The 19,961-nt window shown below is 42.8% G+C and overlaps 1 protein-coding gene across 8 annotated transcripts in view; it reads right to left on the bottom strand.

Moving 5' to 3' along the window:
• Positions 1-19,961, bottom strand: part of LOC112563592 (Kv channel-interacting protein 4-like) — a 195,201-nt gene that overhangs the window by 143,760 nt on the left and 31,480 nt on the right. For 5 of the 8 annotated variants that reach the window (XM_025237694.1, XM_025237692.1, XM_025237690.1 and 2 more), the window contains one exon: positions 9,708-9,779. The exons of 2 other annotated variants lie outside the window; for them this stretch is intronic. In XM_025237694.1, the coding sequence (XP_025093479.1) occupies positions 9,708-9,779 (72 nt within the window). Of the gene's footprint in view, positions 1-127; positions 3,037-9,707; positions 9,780-19,961 lie in introns of those variants that run through there. One more of the 8 variants, XM_025237695.1, reaches the window with a different exon arrangement.

Below are 19,961 nucleotides of genomic sequence, written 5' to 3'. Positions count from 1 at the left end.
CTGTTACACAATCACAAATAATTATTTTCGTTATGTCAAAGCCTGGCGTTGTAGCACTTGTACACAATCGTTTCCGGAAGGAGTAAAACAAAGTCTAATAGAAATGGAAACAGGAAGTGTGACTCACGTGTTGGGCACAGGAAGTGGACGATGAAGTCCACAAGGCAGCAGCTGTACTTGTGTTGGATCCGTTGCCAGAACGTGGCGTTCCTCTCCACCTGGTCAGTCTTCTCCTGCAAGGACACCGTGTCCACCTCGGAGCGCCCCCCACCGGCGTACGACACTGCGAACGCGCTCATGGCGATCAGCACCACTGTGACGTCAGAGCACCAATCTCTAGGTAGAATTGTTAGCAAAGTTGTAGTCTGGGAGGCTTGTGTGGTCTCTTTGCCTGCCAGTGAACTTCTCCTTTGAACCCTTTCTTGCCCAGACGATCCGTTTATTGCGTGAACGACGGTTTTGTTGGGTTTTTTTGTGTTAAAGGGGACACCACTCTCACTGAGGATGCTCCGTGCTATTTCAAACTTCACCTACTTCCAATTTACAGAAGAGGTCTTCTCACATCTGGGTCATCATTGCTGACACTGTTTTGTCTCACAGCAGGTGTTAAATATTATTGTCACAGGTCCACGAACACTGAAGTGCTGGCCTGTGCCAGTCAGGCACTTTTCGGGAGGATAAAGCCGTATGGTGTTGCCCTGCTCTCCTCCCCCTACTTTTTCGGTGGAAGGTAGGTGTGTGGGGGTGAGGTTGCTGATAGAAGTATGTTTAGTACGACAGCACCGGATCTCCCCCTGGCCTTTGCAAGTGCGTGTGTGCGTGCATGCGCCCCGCAGTCCCCAGCTGACGCGCCTGCTCGCTCGCTCACTCACCTCCCTATGGCTCAATGCACTGGTAGGTGTGGTCACAAGAAAATGAAGATGCTGCAAAAGGACTGAAAACACCCACCGACAACAGAAAGAGGCGTTAAAATAATTTTTTACATGAAAAAAAATTTGACTTTATGAAGATTGGTGAAGAACGTGGAATTTCACTCCCAAACACACAAGCTGTTTCCGACAACAGTCTCTAGTTTCCGGAAGGCAAGGACAAACTGCCGAGTGCTCACTGATGCGTTCACAGGACAAACTGATTCTTGAATCACTTCACTGCGCAGGTCAAGAGATGGTCTTGACAGAACGATTTCAACTTTGACGCCGCCATCGACCTGCGTTTGGCCGACACACGGAACGGAACCCAGGCCGGTGCACTTCACTAGATGAAGCTCGGGAGGTTATGGTGTTGGGCAATCAACATCGATCAACATTGATCAGTATCGATCTTTGTATCCACCCAGCTTCTGTTAGAAAACTTCTGACAACGTCCAAAGCAACATTTTTGCGGTAACATCCAAGATCACATCTGTTGCCCGGATTCTAGAAAAAACATTAACTTAAGGAAGCTAATTTTGAGTTCATTTTTCCGTTTTTTTAACTGTTTTTTTCTCTCTGTCTGCTTTGCTGAAAGTAGCTACCCGCACATGTAGAAGTATTCCCGTTTTTGTCAAGCCGTCTCCTCACCTGGAAGTCCGTAAGCAAGGCGCCGATGGCAGTCAGTGGAGAAGTCTTCTCTGGAGGCCGAGCGCAGCGTGGAACACCGTGTTTCCTCCAAAACAAACAAAAGACTCGAGCTGGGGGCACACTCATACTTCTGTGATCTGCCAGGGCGCATGTTCAAGCGAGCGAGTGAGCACGCGCGGATAGGGGAGGGGATGGGGATGGGGAGTCTGCATTCCCCCTTTCCTCTTCCGTGATGAGGCCAACACCGCGAGAAAATCGGCGAGGTACTGTTTCATGCCTATTTTTTTCAAACTTTTCTTTAGCCTCCTCCCCATCCAATACTTTCATCTCACGTACCATGTCCATCAGTTAAACCTCTTTTACTGGTCTGGCTCTACGCCCTCGGTGTAGTTCTCCATCCTGGCGGTGGTGCGACCTTGCTGTCACACGCTTTGTGCCAGTGTCATGTGGGTTTTATACAGTTTCAGGGTTTTCTTCGATGTGGCTGGTTTTTTTGGTGTGTTGTGTCGATGGGAAAGAGTATTCATAGAGAAATATCTAATTAGTTTTATTGTCCTTCTCATAGTCGTTCCATGCAATACACCGACGCTTCCACTTATTTCCATTCTTCCATTCTTACCATTTGATTGCTGCTAACACTACACTGTCGTACCGAAAAAAAATCAGACAAAACTGGAAACACAATTGTTGGATAAATTTGAACAGTTGACATCGACATTGAAACTACTAACCAGCTGTTACCGCGACAACAGTGTATTGTGAGCGATGGAGACTGAACAACCGAGGGGCCGGAACAATGATGGAACAAGAGTGCAAGGGAGGTATGAAGTGGTGGCAAGGCCAAAACCTGGGCAAATATCTGCTCCCATGAAACAGGTCAGGTAAGTCTATTGCCCTGGGGATAAAGTGCAGAGAAAAGGATAGAGAACTTACTCGTAATGCAGAACATTCAAAGACAACCGATGTGGAGGAACCGGATGCACATGACACAGTGTTTAGCGAGATTTAAATTGAGAAAAACAGAGCTTGAAATTAAACATGAAGCAGTTTGTTGTTTTTATGTTCGATGGTTTTGTTTTTTTTGTTTGTTTGTTTGTTTGTTTCCATTATTTTGGGGGTTTTGGTTTGGATTTGTTTTGTTTTGTTTTGTTTTGTTTTGTTTTGTTTTGTTTTGTTTTGTTTTGCGTGACGTGTTTGGCTTTCATGACCCTTTTTTAAATGTTATCTGCCATTGTTTTATGACTATCAAAGTACTAAGAAACTATCACGCCTCTACCCAACTTCTACTTTGTTTTCGCAATTACCAGGTTGCACAGATCTTGCCTCGCGGAGACTGAATTGCCCCCAGGGCAGTTTGCAGGAAGACGTGCGGAAGCGAACTGTTGTCTGATCACCAGTAAGTTTGCTGATATTGTTTGTTGAGTTTTAATTTATTTTATATATTTTTTATTAGGCATATGGCCTTCACTATAACTCACAGGTATCCGCCGTTCTTCCTGCAACGTTGTCTGAGTTGTGTCAACCGGGTGTTACAGCAAGGAAACCCGTCACCTCTCCAGTGCTACCCACAGGAGTTTTTTTTTTATACTTGTTTTATTGTTGTTATTTTTAATAGAAAGTGTTTCATCTAAGAGTAAGCTCGGACTACTGGGGAAAGGAGTGATGAATGGGAGGAAAGTCGGAGTAGGCTATAAAAACAAAAATACAAGAAAGATTAAGGACCAAGCCTATGAACAGGTACCACATGCAAGTAATGTGTGCCTGAGATGAAATTCAATTCAAATCCAGAACCTTACGGTCCTCAAGATGTGGGAGACACACAAGTGTTTTGCCAGCGGTACAAGAGCAGACAAGTCCGTACATCGGAGAGTGAGCTGCCTTCCGTCCCTGCAATTCCTTCTGTCGGAAATTCGATGGCGACACTTCCTGGCAAAATTACATTAACTCTTACTTACAAGTCATGTCCAACTGGGATTTTCGGTAACACTGTTTTCGAGAAATTCAGAAAACTGTCGAAGGTTTTAGCATCCAGAATTGAGTGCATGCCAGGATCGTTGCCCTGTTTATCATCAACGTCCTTCAGTGGATTGTGAATAAGCTTCTTTCTCCAGCTGCCTCTTGTTAGGAAGACAATCCTACAATTTTCTTCTTAACGACACAAATTTTGCATTGGTGTCTCGCTTTTTTCTTCTCTTTCCTGCTATTGTTGGTTTGCTTGGGTGCTCAGATCTTACGGTAAGCTTATTCCTTCTCTCTACAGAAAAGAAACAAATTGAGAATGGCCTGAATCATCTTCTCGAAAGTAGGGTTTCCCCGAGATCGGTCCCACATTTCTCAGACGTTGGACTTCACCGTGGTCTGTTCTGGCATTCACCAAACACTGAATTGAAGGATGATTCTTACATAACCCCGCAAAACATAGACAACTTCCAATGATCATAGGTAGCAAGGAGGATGTAGGGTGGCTTACTTGATTACTTGACTGTTATCGATTCTGATCTTTGAACATATATTTACAAGGAACACTTTGTTTGTTTGTTTGTTTGTTTGTTTGTTTGTTTGTTTGTTTGTTTAAAACAGAAAATGTAGAAGAAAGACTATCCCTACATCGTCACCATGAACAGTATTTGTGGATATCAAGGACAATTTCCTGTGTCTTTGAGATGATGATGCCGAGGACCTACCCGCTACACACGTTAAAATAAGTAAACAGTGCTGTGAGCAGCAAATAGAAATATTATTTCTGAAGCGAGAAGCACTCTTGCGGAAAGCCTGCTACAGATTTGCTGGGGATTACTCAGCATTCGGTGTGCTGACTTGCTAAAGGTCTCGATCAGATGACTGTGGTGATAAATATAGGATGGTAAATATAGGGCTGCCCCTAAATGCGGTTCCACATCTGAAGAGAGAGAGATGGAGGACGGGAAGTGGTTGGTGCTGACCTTTCAATCTTCTTGAGGTATGCCATTTCCTCCCACCCCAAAACCCCAGGAGAGAGAGGGAGAGAGAGTGTGTGTGTGTGAGTGTGAGAGTGTGTGTGTTTTGGGGCTTTGTTTGTGTGGGCAAGCCTGTGTGTGTGTGCGCTCGCTCATCCGTTGTCCAGGTAAATAGATTCACCTTCTAGATACTGTAAGTATAATCACCAGGCTTTCACTGTTCTACATAATGTAAGTAAGGAATGATCCGAACTTCATGTGAGCAGCGACTTGGTGAGAGACAAATTCTGACTTTGTCAACCTCGCGAGACATGCTGATCACAGGCTGAACATCTTGCCTTGACCATCTCAGTACAAATGTTGCTGGTGGCTAAAATATCACACAGCAGCCTGCACATCTGCCCTCGCTGCTCAAATGTTCAGAAGACCGGAAGTCAGTGTAACTCTTTCTGTAAATTATTCAACGATCTCTCTTGATATTTGTGTTTACTCTGAGGGTTTAGCCCAGACAGTAATAAATTGTTTGCTTTATACAATAAACTGTTATTAATCAGAGACGTTTCTTCCTCTTTCTTTTCTGAGCACGCGAGCAAGCAATCATAAACACACACACATGCACGCGCGCGCAGTTGTTCTAGAAAAAGTTGTATTTTAGAGGAATAAGCGACCGAGACTGAACGAGGTGACGCAAGTGGTGACGGTTGACCGGAAGAAGTGGAGGACTCCTATCAACAAACGGGTACGCCCCCTGATGTGCGAGTACGCATGCGTGCGTGTGGGACTGTGCTGACGTATGGTACTCAGTGAAAATAAAAAAGGGGCAAAACAAGAAAAAAACCCCAAAAAACCAGTACAAACGACATGACATCCGGCAATCCGACAGTTCAACACTTTCCCCATCACCATTGAAGAGCATTTGACACCTGCTGCTATGACTAAATGCAAATGATGTGCCATCCGACAGTCTGACAGTCCAACAATGCCCACCGCATCACGACTGGGGGCGCCACCTGCTGCCCATAGACACAATACAAACGATCTGGTGTGACGGGAACGATAGCACACACCCTCGTGTGATGGAAACTGATGACAAAGACGAATGATTCATGCTCGCACCACCTGTGGGTAGCCGGGGTGGAAAATCGGTCTACCTTCCTCTCGTCTGCACACCGCAGCCACCCCTCCTTCCTTTGTCAGTCTACATCGTAGTGAAGACACGGCACCGACCCGCCTACCTGCAGCACCCAACACACAGACACGTGCAAACACACAGGTGCAAGCAATCAGACTCACAACGAAAGATCAGAGTAACATCTAATGATTCTCTTGTCTCCAGTTTCACAGGCAAAGCGAGGTGTTACTTATCTACGTGTCATTAACTTACAGAGCTTAACTGTCCTTACTGAGGAGCCTGAGCAAAGGCAGGAACTGTCGAGGGATTTTCTCCCCTGCCACTGCATGATTGTAAAAAGATGGGTATGTGTGGCTCGAGAATTTCCCCCAGCGTTTCTACCCTGACTAACCGTGATGGTAGGACGTGGGGGTCGTCTAAACTGTGAGAGGATGTGGAGGGTCGCTTTACTACCAGGATGTTTAGTAAAAGTTACCTACAAGTCTGTGTGGGTTGCTTGACTCACGAGTGTGACCAAACTTTCTTGAGGTAGCTAATGAACAATGCTAAATTATTTAAATGTGATCCCATGTCTCTAGATGTGCAGGACGTAATCGGGACGTATGTGTGGGGACGAAATTACTCGTGACGAGTGGATGTTGAGGACGTTGTCCTGACGTATTCTTGGTCCAAGATGCAATTGTGACAGGTTCGAGGCACAGGGCGGAGTAGAGTCCCTCGTGTTGGGTTATTTCGGCTCCCATCATGCCATGCCTGTGTTTTGTCTTATATGTTGGACGTACTTACCTGCTTACAATGCAGACTGAGTAGTGAGGAATGCAGTAGGAACTCTCTCCCTCGCACTCTTCTCCAGAACATCTTATGGAATGATAATGCATAACGAATGGATAATAAATGCGCAAACAGACCCGGCATGCTTTTGTAAATGAAGTTCTGTTAACAAGATAACCGTCAGACGGAGCTGCGTCGTTGCTGAACTCCAGGCATCCGGCAATCCATGCACATGCGAGTTCCACAGAGAAGCCCGTTATTTCTCTCTGGCAGAGCAGGAACTACAAATAACTCTACAGTCCAGGGCTTCTGCTAAGGCTTAAATTCTTTGGGGTCCCAGGGACCCCTTCTTCAGATTTTTAAGGGGTTCCTGTTCTTCGCCCAAATTTGAAGGGGACCCCATTGACGAAATTTGAAGGGGTCCTCCGAACTTTTAATGCGTACTGTACGCAATTTTTGCGTAAGCAGAAGCCCTGCCGGCTCTACCCTCTGACCTTACCTACACTCTATGGGAAGTCTGAATACAAGTCATCTTGAACTGACCAGCTATCCTGGGCTGTCGTGAAGCCATCTTTAATTCCTCATAAATCCTCACATACCGTATCATAGGAATTTATTATATCATGGTATATCTGTAATGTGTGCCTAGTACAACTATTTCCAGCTTTTTTCTCACCACTTTAGATACGCCGACATGTATGTCTATCCCTCTATCTGGACATCATCTGTAAGCTGGAATATCAGCTTGGTTCTCTGTTTCGGACACTTGTGTCAGGTTTGCTCTGTGGGTCCCTCTAACTAAATAGCTAGATGTAGCTAGGCTCGGCGGTACTATGAGGAGCGGTTTGATCCCCCCTCCAGTGCGATTTCTGACCTTCCCCGACAATCTACAGACAATTTGCTTCCAAAAATAGCCGAGACCTCGCCCCTACCACTGGGGCCCGCAGACTCCACGTGTAATACACTAACCCTTCCTCTTTGCTGTGCGTCTGCCATTTGTGAGGCGTCAGGGCCCCAGTCACTGCTGACGTTCATACGATGGGGCCTCACCTTCTGAATGACCATGTCTGGAACAACGGCCATGCCTGCGCTCTCGAGCACATGTTGTACACCCCTGGAAAGAACCTCAGCATTTGCTTTCCTCTTCTCGTTCCAGTAAACCATCTGCATACTTTCCCCATCCCCTTCCCCCCATACACATATACCACCTCCCCCCAGTCTCCAGCTTCCGACATTCACCAGTCGACAATCTCACAATCTACACCCTATTCTTAACTTAAGTGACGGTACCCACCACCTGTTGTATATCTCGCTGTAACATTCAAGCCCTCTCTCTTGCTTTCTCTCGATTCCTGGTCTTCCTCCCTCCATCAGCCGAGCACTAACGGCGGAAGCTGTCGGATGCTGTCAGTCTTTGCTCCACTCGCTGTTGTTGCCCGCACTGATCCTGGCTCTGTACTAGTTTCTGAACTCTCCGTGTACTCAAAAGCAGATAACTCATGCAAGAAACTTGTGCAATTACCGGTATAACTCATGGCCCTTGATGACTGCAATTCGCATGCATTATTCATACAGGTACGAACGACACACATCATGTTTATGCGCGGCACATCTTGATTAACGAGTGTTACATATGCTGCTCGGAATTCATACAAATCTCGCATAGCATGTAAATCATGGAAGTATTGTCGGTATTGTCCCGATCAAATCCATCATGACAATGCCACACCAGCAACAGCCCTTGTGTCCTGAACACTGCCTCCTTTTGTTTTGTAAGTGAACAGGAGGTGCAGGCAACAGAAGCGCAGGAAGGCAAAAGGCTCTGACAGAGTGTCTGTCCCTACACTGAGCCGATCAGCTCTCTTCTGTCTTCACCAATATCTTCAACACCTCACTCTATCTCATTGTCGTCGGATATCCACCCCTTTGCCAATGGAAAAACCACGAACTTGTATTACTGGACTATTTAAGACAATATTTCAGTTAACTACTAAAACGAGGCAGGTGTGTACAAAGCTTCCGGTTTAGTCACATTCATTGTTTAGGGTCACCGAGACTAACAGCTAAGCGTTGGTCTCGGCAGACAGACAGCAGTCCACCTATACACGTCCGTGGTAAAACTGTCGTTTTTCAAATGAAGGTGAAACAAATCTCTCCCTTTAGTTCCTCAAATCTGTCTCTACCAGTTCTTCCAATAAATGTACAAATCGAAACTCTCGAACAATATTTGTAATGGTAATCACAGGTACACTTCATCCTCTAAGATCTACTTTTAGATGAACGAGCGAATAGGAATTAAAAAGTGGGAGACTTCAGAAGGTAACAGTGCATGCATGATACTGTAAGAGTTACACAAAGGACACGAGCTGTGACAAACAAAGCCTCCAGTAAGTTAACTGACTAATAACAATGTTCTAGCTTGAAGCATCTTCTAGCCGTGTGTGCTTGGTAGTATTATGTCTCATCCAGACACCTTCAATGTCACAATAAAAATCCTACAAGGTCTTTGCTGTCTGTGTTAGTCAGAGTCTCTTTACTTGTCGTTACATTTTGTTGTTTTGTTTCCTAACTTTTCTCTTATGTTGTTTTTTGTTCTTCGCATGGAAATCAGAAAAATGTGTAGAGCCACACTGTAATCGTCTTCACATTTGTTGGGACGATCTTTCTCTGCTTCTCGTCAAACAGCTGAATGTTTATACATGTTTTGTGAACCTTAAAGAACTTCATATTTGATTTCAATACAAAGATATAAAAATGCTCGATATGTTGAGTTTGAAGAAAGGTAAGCTAAAAGTTACAGAACTCAATCTTATATACTAACTTGTACGAGATCTCTCACAAAAGGGTAGTTTACCATATTATACCTGAGATATAGCGACAACGTTCACATCAAATATGAAAGCATAATTGCTTTTCAAAATAGCGTCTGACTATACAAAATGTAAAAATATTATAAATATGATTATATAAGACAGATATAAGAATTTGACTTCACGCAATAAAATTTAGAAAAAAGTAAGGCAAAGTTAAAACACGTTGAGAAATCAATCACAAAAAAATAGGAAGAAGGAAGAGGAGGAGCAGGAGAACTTTATGTGCACAACCATAGGAATCGTAGAAAGTGTCAATGGAAAAAGCTGAGGTAGAGGGTAGACACGCCACACCTGGGCTGATTGGTTGTAAGTAAGGCGGTTGTGGAGGATCCTGAGAAGGATCCACAAGGGAGATTGAACCCAGCTTACGCACACGTAAGTAAGTATTAGTGAAGGTGTGCTCAAACAGCAAAATCACCCGGTGAACTCCACTCACTGCGAACTTGTCCCGCCTCCATTCTGACCTCGTTGCACTCAGCTTTCCCCCGGGGCGCAGATGCCGCAGAACCTTGGAAAGGAAACAGCGCGCAGGTATTCAGGCAGGTGCAAGGTACGAGAAACAAGAAAGATTCACGACAGACAGTCGTTACGCCCGACCTATTCTGACTCACCTGGGTGTACACATATAACTTAACAATAGCAGGTATTGGCACGTATCCCTCTAATACCCGCTCTTCAAGTTCAACCCAGACTATGACTTCTCTTAAATAAACATCCGTCCTCTTTATTTCAAATGTTATAAAATCTCGTCTTTGTTATTTATTTAGTATCTATTCTTATTCAAATATTTAAGTATATTTGAATAAATGCTTAAATTTAAATAAACATCTATTTAAATGTATTTATCTTTTTTTAAATACCATTGATTTTGTCATCTACAGTAAGTTCTAAGTTCTAAAGCAATACTCCCAATGTTTTTTCTTCATTTTTAAATAAGATGTGTGCATCTGCTTAACTGTAAGTTTTCAAGAACTGCCAAAGCTCACCATTTTTCTTTGTCTTGACACTCGGCATGCTAGCTATGATATACCACAGGAAGTGAGAGCGAAGTTACCCACCGCTCTATCCAGAAAAAATAAGCGGCACCTGACTTCCCACCCCGGACGACAAGCTCCATCTGTTCACCCGCCATTCTTAGTGTAACACTTTTCTGCAACTGTTTTGTTTGGCCGGGTGTTCGGAGCAACAGAAGAGACACAGGAAAGAAAGCAAAAATCACAGTGTTTGATGCCAGGGACTCCTCTTTCCTTTCCCCTCTCTTTCTCTCTCTCTCTCCCTCTCTCTCCTCTCTCTCCTCTCTCTCCCTCTCCCTCTCTCTCTCTCCGCGTGCAGTGTTTTCTCTCAGCATATCCAATAAGCATTCCAGCTTCAGTTCCGTTTGACGACAATTGTTTGCACTGAGGCGTCAGCACCACCCAAGATTTCCTGGCGATAATCACTGAGTATTCAGTCTTATTTACATCAGACAAGTGTTACACAGAGTTCATTACTTGTATCAGTTTTTTTCCATTTACGCATCCCAAGAAAAGTTTCTCTTTGAAGCGTTTTTCCTCCTTCAGATAATACAAGCAGTAAGACTGATAGTCTTGGCCAGGACCACCCTTGTTGCTCAGCACACCACTTAGGTTTTTTTCACCTACCAATCTCAGCTGTCTTGTCAGCGTTCCATTAAAAACAGCTTCATGCAAACTCCAGGCACCGTGAAATACAATCCTCCGTATCTAGGTGACATTTCCAGTGAAAAAAAACAAGAAAGAGGAGTGAAGGAAGAAAAAAACCAAAAGAATTGACAGAAAAAAAATAAGTACAAGGAATGGAAAAGTATTTGCTCTTGCTAAAGCACTTTAAGAGTTAAAAGCTTTGCAGTTCATTGTTTTTCCATCATTTTTTTGAAGAAGGGGGAATTTAACGTCACTTCACTTTGCTAATGCACACCCACATGTATTATTATATATAAAAAAAAACCAACAGACAGCACTGTATGTCTGTTAAAGGGAGATAAGCTCCGTTTTCTGGTGCTCGCCATACACTTGTGAATACCTTCTGCTCTCCCTTTAGACGGACTCGCATAGTGAATCTGCGGCTGTCTTATTGTACTTTCTTGCCAGTACGATGGACAAGCTAGCTTATCCAGAAGTTAAGCATGTTTGCACATTACAACTCATACTGAATAATAACGAAGTATTTTCATAATTAAGTCTTAAAGTGAACACGATCTTTTTTCAGTGCATCATGCGTTTTGCATTATTTTCATTTTAAAAAAAAACCAAAGAACAAATATAATGGGCACTAATTACAAAAATCACTAGTGATTAGCTGCTCACAAAGAGAGCATTGAGCAGACATACTTCTATACACAAATCTCAAGCTAGAGAGATTTACGACTCGTGACTCGGCACGTCTTCTTCCTTCGGTATCCCGAGCCTGAGTAAAATTATTCCCTCGTTCCCCCAAAGTCTACTGCTGAAGCGTGTTCACCAACACTGTGTCACAGTTAACACTTTCCAAGCTAATGTTCTCATCCATTCAGCCATACATTCAACATACACTTGCCAGTCCAGTAAGTCGCAAAGGGGTTAAAATTACTCCGTAAAACGAAGGCACGGACTGGCCCGTGACAATGCAACATTCCCCTTTCATCTTGTATCTGGCTTTTTCTCCGTTATTGATCCTGTTTACTTGTTCCTTACATCCACTAAATTTAATGGCCTTGAAAATCAGGTTCAAAAGGTTATAGACGCTTTCAGCGCAAGAATTTTCAGTCAACGTAATCCTACGCGCACTATTTTTCTATCAACCTTCAGAAATAATTTACTCCCTTTTTATCTTAAACATTATTCCTAATTTTAATTATTTTATTATGTCGTCATCATGGAAGATTGACATGAGTTTATTTCATCTGATTAACGTGTGCGTTAATATTTAACCATGGACAGCAAAAGTCTTGACAGGTTCGAGCAGAGCGCGTATGAACAAGGGAGTGCATCCCGTATTCTTTCATTGGACATTATAACACGGTCGTGTCCCTTTGTTAATAAAATAAGAGGGACGATTGTGTACAATTCTGCGTATTCGCTCTCTCCATTTTTTACTGTCGCTCTTTCTCGTACTCTCACTCTCTCATTAAATATGTGACCGGCGCGAGACTGGCTGTATTCAGGTCGACGCTATTACGATTGGGGCGTGGCCCACGGCTGCCTCTCGCTGTCACAACTCGTCATTCACATCGATTGGCGGTGCTAACCGTGTCGAGATAGTTGCTGGCAGTGCGCGCCAGTGGTGCTGGTGGCTGCTGTGCGTGTTTATACAGTTCTTGGTGTTTCAAATGCAGTGAGCTCTTTAAAAAAAAAAAAAGAAAAGAAGAAAGCCCCATTTAGAAAAAAAAATTATTTAAAGGCTAACCCGAGCGCTCAGCAAACCTCGCTGGAAATAGAGCATAAAGTATCGCAAAAGCATATTCCAGTGGTATATTTTACGACGAAAAGAAGTGAGAAATATTACATTAATGTTTTTCACTTAATCACACCTGGATTTGTCAAGAAAACGGGAATTGACGGAAGGCAGTATTTCAAAAGTGATTGTTATCTAGTCACTTACATAGTACAGACAAGTCTTGGACTTTTAAGTAAAACGAACAGATCTTCTCCCTACAACAGTGTCAACTGTAAAAAAGCATGCGCTGTTAAAACGACTACTGGTAAAAGGCTTAAACAAAGATTGAGAACCAGATATATAGCATCGAACCTTTCTACACCATTCTGGTCTATAAGTAACATCGAGACAGTCAAACACATCATTAGTCGTATCCTTATCCAGTTCAATACTAAAGACAACTGAAGCTTGAGAGAACCAGTGATGTGCAAGCTCCAAACAGCTAAAAAAGAAGTGAGGGTGATGAACTTATCAGGAGCTATAATGGAACAAGTGCGGGTAAGTAAAAATCAAATTTTGCGGCTAAATGAGGAAGAAAAGAGTTCTTACTTCAATAAATACGTATCAAATTAGTATAATTTTCTTATCTTTTAAGAAAGTTCGTTGTATCTATAAAATAAAAATACAGGAGTTTGTCGTAGACAAATGCACATTTGAAATGTGTTTCTAGTTTATTTAACAATTATTACACATAAAAAAATTAACTCAAATGCTCTCAATTAGTAACAGAAAATCATTAATACAACGTTGACTGCAGTGACCATGTTTGCTGCCCGATAAGTTTTAATCAGGAGAAGATTTACTTACCAGTCATTTTCTTGAATTTGGTTTGGACATTTTTTTTTCACTAGTCGAAGCATCTAAAAATTAGCTGTTTCATTTTCTGGGCAAAAAATCGCTCCTTAAACAAGACAGCCTGGGCGAAGTTTCTTCAGCTGACTCAAAGATATGTGTAATTTGCTGAACTGAGACATACTTGCTGTTACAAATACTACTTATACAAAACAGAGCTCTCCTGCGTGGAAGATATTATTACTCTGCTTTTGTAGTGGCAGGTGAGACTACCGACGTTTGAGACTTAATTAACCATAATTATGCACTATTTTGGAAATAGTAATATTTTGTGAATTATTATTTTAAGATCAACTTAATACGATCATAAAGAAAAAAAATCTTGCACTCGGGTTAGCCTTTAAACGGTTATTTCCAGTATAGCACAAATATTTTTCGTACTTCGGTATGATTTTAAGAGGTGATGACGGTAAAATGGGATAGAGAGAAGACAGTCGGGATGCTTTAATTAACCACAACACTACTAACTGCCTCCCTCCCATGACCTTAGCCCCGCATAGCGCTATTTATGGCTACACGTCATCACCCCACGAGCCAGAGACAGCCGTTCGCCTGAACTTTATGCACGTGAAATACGAGTTTGCTATTTTAAGAACTAGGGTTCCACGAGATTAACGCTGCCCCAGCCATAAAGCACTAGTAGGGAGCATGGTGCTGTGTGAAGCTCAGTGCAAGATCACATTTCCCTAAATCTGGGTGACTGCGCCCCTTCCGTTCTCGAAATACTTGCCTACAAACCTGACTGTGCACAGACAGAGGCCAGTAACACTGACGTCACAATAGTGCATGGATGCGTCTACGTTGTGCAGGTCTACGTCAATGGAGATTTTATATAAATATTTAACATGTTAATTAGGCGTGAATGTGTACAAACATCACCATAGGGATCTCTTTCTGTGCACAGCGATGTTTGGAGGCGTGAATCTCGAGTATCAGAATGGACGTGGGGTTGGGGTGGGAGCATATTCACTCAGATTTGGGTAAATAGTATCTTGTATTGCGTTTTACCCAGTCATTACATAACAATGTTGCACCCCACTAGACCTTTAACCTGCAAACGCCCTCTGGAAACAACGTCAACGACGAGCAAAACGGGGCTGAACTCGTAAGCTGCAGTCACCTGGTTCTTCTCAGTGACAATCCTGTCACTGAAGCAATATTTCAATTGCACATGGAAGCTGTCCTGTCCGTCCATTATTATAATAATAAATTCGCACATCTAATACCTGCAGCCTCGTTGTGGCTTTACTCGCGACATAAGTCCACTCACAGGCAAGTCCTCAATATCGAGCAGCTCTGTAGACTCTAGCAGCCGCCAGAAACTACTTGAACATCATCAGACATGTCTGAAGACACGCCAGGACGCCAGAACTGCCGTACTCACTCCATGGATTTTGTTTCTTACCGAGGACGAGTGCAGGCAGCCAGCGTGACGCTCAATATGTCGGGCACAAACACTGAAGGAAGACTAAGGAAGCGGCTTTGGGTAGAAACAAAGGAGGATTGATCCGCTCTACAGCAGTGGTCGCCCTTAAAACACTTTTTGTTTGTTTTTCCTACGTATGACGTTCATGCGTCGAGCGTGGCTCGTGTTCAAACTGTGAAATTCCGCTTGAAAAGTCACCATCGTCAACATTATCGGCATCATTATCATTATTACCTCCTCTATCTTTACTTCCACTACCACTACAACCACAAAACCACAAACACCACTACAACCATCATCATCATCATGCTAACATGCGTGTGACTGTAACGGTTGATGTAGTAGTAATGGTGAGGGTGGCGATATTGGTGTGGGTATGTGTATGCCGCTATCGTAATATGTATGCACGTGTTTTGCCCGGCGCATGTATATCTATTCACAGTATCAATTATAACAAACCTACAGTTCTGTAGGAGAACAAATGTACACACAATGATGGGTCTTTGTACCCATGGTGAAGTCTTTACCAAAGTTTAAGGTTTCTACTCATCAGAAACGCAAACATACCTATTCGCACTGTCATATTAAATCTTAATATATGGCCACAAATATTAATTTAAAAATAAAAACTGACTGCGCTAAATGGCAAAGACGGGCATAGTGCTGATAAATTGGGTAAAAAAGTTGGGGAGGGGGGCAGACAAATGCCAGCCATGAATTCGAACAGAAGACAAGGACCAGAAGCGGTGCCGCTGGGAGAATCTTTCAAGTGTAGACTTCAACGGTGTCTGGCAACTGTGCTCGCCGACAGCCTCACGAGTTTTCAGAATCTACTTTTTGTACCAAACTCTCTCTCACACATTTCTTTAGAAACTTTCTTTATAACACACAAGAAAAACTGTTTCCTCCCCTGTGGGCCGAGAGAGTAATTTTCTGCATAGTAAAACCATTTTAACTTTTATTTTACACTTTTAAAGACCGCATGGGAGTCTAGCTCTTCACACCTTATAATGCTCTGTCGTCTGCAAAGTTCTCCTGTTTGTCACTGTCACACTTATGAATATTGAGTCGTGACCTCTACACTCTGTCGCTGGAATGAACCGTTTGTTTGATTTTTTTTTTTTAAATAACCGTCTTTCCCTATCCAGGTTTGATGTTCCAGTCAAGCTGGTAGTCCATGTCATGTGTACTGCAGAGTTAGGTCCCAGATATTGTTGTTTACACTAAATTACAAAATACAGCGGAGTAACTGGTTGAGTGAAAATGCATTTGTTAAGCGTTACGAAGCTTGTTTCTTTTTAAGAAGCCTTAAACTAACCATGACTTAGCAGTAGTTCGCATTTAATGTTTTTTATTTGTCAAGACATAACATTTTTTTAAATTAAAAAATACTTAAATGCAACCCTGGCATTAAAATGCTTAGCAGCATTATGTTTTTAATTTTTCAGACATTTGATTTCTTCGACACGGAGGCCCTGCGTGGAGTGAATTACCTTTTGGTATCCTTACCCAGCAAGACTTCTCCTGTACTTAAGTACAATTCCACCAACAGATGTAAAAGAGATCAAGATTCCGACCACTTCAGCTCCAGGCTTCTGTTGGACGTTCCTCGTTTTGCCTCTCTATGAAACCTGAATGTAGCTTGTGAGCTTAGTGTACAGAATACAAAACGTTGATTACTCTTTGTTCAAATCACAATTTTAATAAGATTTTTTCTGAAAAGAGGTGATAACTAATTACTTTCTATTTTTGTGCTATTCCAACTTTGTTATTTCTGATTCACCAAGGGTCACCATGGTATGACTCATAGCATGGACGTGTATTTTTTGTGAGTGTTATCAGCATCCTTGGTAGCCTTCCCTGGGTTGAGTTGGTAAAATGATTTTAAGTATTCATTTATTAATTGTTATAATAAGATCGTTTGTTATGTCTTAAAAGAAAGAACACGTAATTATTCGCATGCCTGAGGGGTGTAGGTTGTGATGGTATTCATGGGTAAATAAACCTAAAGGTTACACGTTCTGAGAAGTGCTCAAAGGAAGGAATTGTTGTCTCAACATTTTAGTCTTGTAATTATCTAATGACCGTAGCGAGGATATATTCTCAGTTCTATTGTAAATATGCATTTCTTCATCTTCTAGGCCAACAATGTCTTAATAATAATGTGATGCTAATTACGATAATAAAACAACCTAAATAGACATGAATGTAAAACATACGAAGTTTACTTGTTTATGTTTGGAGTTGTTTTTATTTTCCTTCTCTGCAAATAGGTCTGGGAACTCTGCCATTTGAAGTTATCTTGTCAAATAACAGCAGTTTGGAACTACTTCAAGCTATGTATTTTCAGCCCAAGTTTCTGGCAGCGCACTCTGGGGTAGGAGCTCGGTGAGTGCATGCGGCCATGCAAAAAAAGGGAGGAGAGAGAGAGAAAGAGGAATATGTGTTGAACCAATATTTTCAAATACACTTATAGAGAAAGCTAGACCGGAGGTTTCCTATCTCCGGCTATCTTTCATCATCAGTACTGTCCTTTTTCTTTTCTTGCATCTTTCTCTCTCCTCTCTTCACTCACCTTTCTCTCTCTCACTCGCGCGCACGGGAATGTGCATACACATGACAGAATAGAGAATGGATAAATAGAGTTATAGACAGATGATAAATTGATGATGAACAAAAGTTGTTAAATGGTTGATGATAACTGGAGACTGAAATACAGAAACATACATCAGTAAACTAGCCACAGAAGGAAAGAAAGCTGTAATCACACGCTCGCGTGACTCCAGCTCACGAAGCACTCTCTAGTTGCACAGCACGCGACGCCAGTGCCCGGATGTTCTCTGCGCCGATTGGACGTCTCGGGTAACATCTCGCAGATTCACACATCTGACGCGAGACCTCGCGACAACATCCGCGACTTCCCACCAAATAAATGAGTGTAACGGCGCGTGCGGCTGCAGCTTACCTAATATGTATTTTCATCGTGAGACTCTTGGCTGTCCGGTTATGTCCCCGCAGCACGCACTCGGGCTGTAGTTAGAGTAAATTAACTGAAGACCAGCAATGACCTAGGCTCCTCCAGCCCCAGAAGGTACGTTAGTGGCTGCAGTCACAAATGATATAATTCTCCATATTCTTCTTATTATGTAGATAAAACCTTTTCATTGTTATCGTTTTCTTCATCTTTTTAAACACAACAGATTAGGGACACCCTGTTATATCGTGAATAGTAAATGGCGGGAGTGTACACCAATGTAAGGTGCATTATGGGTATTCTGATATTTGCTAATACGTGTTGATGATATGTGTGTATATGTGGGATACATAGAGGTATGCGTGTATAAGCTGCGACAGCTATTTTATTTTACGCAATGTCTTCCATCTGGCCGACTGGCTGAGAAGAGAAAAAAGGACCCCTACAAGCTCCCCCCTACAAGCTTCCCCCCAAACCTCAGTAAATCAGTCAGCCGTGCTAATTGCGCCAGGTGCATGCTAGGTTCGATCGGCACGTGTGTGTGTGTGTGCGCGCGCGCGTGCGTGTTAATCTTCAGCTTCAATAAATAATTCTAAACGTCAGTTATGCCTTGCCTCCCTCATATTTCACTTTTGTCAATTAAAAAGCAAATCCGGCAGACACGAGGCCATTCATCTTCAATCGCTCTTTATTAGCCAATAAATATCTTTGGACGCAGTCAGTGAGTGAAAAGTCTTGCGGAAATCCAAGAGCTTGGCGTCGACCGAACTGGAAAGAAAAGAGGGAAGGGGATTCGTTCCGACTTACTATTTTAGCTTTATCTTTAGGGTTCATTGTCAGTGTAGTAGAAAGTTCATATAAGTGAAAGGCTTGTAGTATAAGAATCTAAACTTACTTTCATAAGAAAAGTGTTTTTAATACTTTGTGGCTTTTGATTCCTGATCTTTGCTGTTTGGTATGTATGTTCATATATGTCTGTCACAAGATCTACCAGTTCATCAGGTCTACAGTAGCAAACAGCCAACAACATGTCAGGTATCGCTGTTAGTTGAATGGCAGTTAACTAACCGACGTGAGCGCGACAAACCAGAGACTGGATCATACCAACGAGTTCAAGACACGTGGACGTGCATCACACTGTTTGTCTGTTACTCATGTGGAAAATGTCTACCCTGCTTTAACCCTTTTTCCAGGGAAAACAGTTAAAAGATGTCTGCCATAGACCTGTAGCCTTGATCGACATTTCAGTTCATTAAATGTATTTTCTTATTGATACCCGCTAAGATAATACTGAGGGAATGAGAAAATCTTTTTTTTTTTTAGATGAAGCACATTGAGAGAGAGAGAAGGGGAGAGAGTGGAGAGGGAAGTGCAGTGAGAGACAGCTGGCCCTGTCTTACAGCCAGAATAAACATGAGGTTTGGATGTTAAAATAGCCATGCAAATTATGCCTGATGGCAATGTGATATTTTCATCCAAAACTAAGCCTGTCGGAATGAGTCTCCCAGGCATAGAGCAGCGGTGACTGAACCCCTCCCTCTCACCCTACCCCGGTCCATTCACCTCACACACACACACAAATACCAAACTAGCAAAGCAGGCAAACAAACTGACGTTCAGCTGTTTACTCTCGATGTGAAGCTTGTCGCCGCTGGACAATGCCCCCATCGCGGCACTTCAGCAGCAGCAGCAGCAGCAGTTGGCGGACACTGCCTCAGTCCTGATATTTAAAAAATGCTGCAGCGGCATCAACAGTAATTACCGTCGATATGTCAAAGGCTGTGGTGGCGATGGTGGTGGAGTTGGAGATGAACGGGAGAGTGACGTCAATTCTCTGAGTGACGTCATCTACACCGCACGTGCAGGCGCAAATCATTCCGTTCAACTTTTTTTTTTCCCCCAGCTGCTAGATTGATTTATCTCCCTTTATTTTTTCAGCAAAGAGAAAAAAAGCCTGCATGAAATGTTATTGGAGCTGCTTCCGATTAATCAAGCAGTTTTATCAG

Source organism: Pomacea canaliculata, linkage group LG5 (genome assembly GCF_003073045.1).
Source record: "Pomacea canaliculata isolate SZHN2017 linkage group LG5, ASM307304v1, whole genome shotgun sequence".
NCBI classification, from domain to species: Eukaryota; Metazoa; Mollusca; class Gastropoda; order Architaenioglossa; family Ampullariidae; genus Pomacea; species Pomacea canaliculata.
Note: the sequence above shows the minus strand (reverse complement) of the source record. Positions and strands in the feature narration are given on the sequence as shown.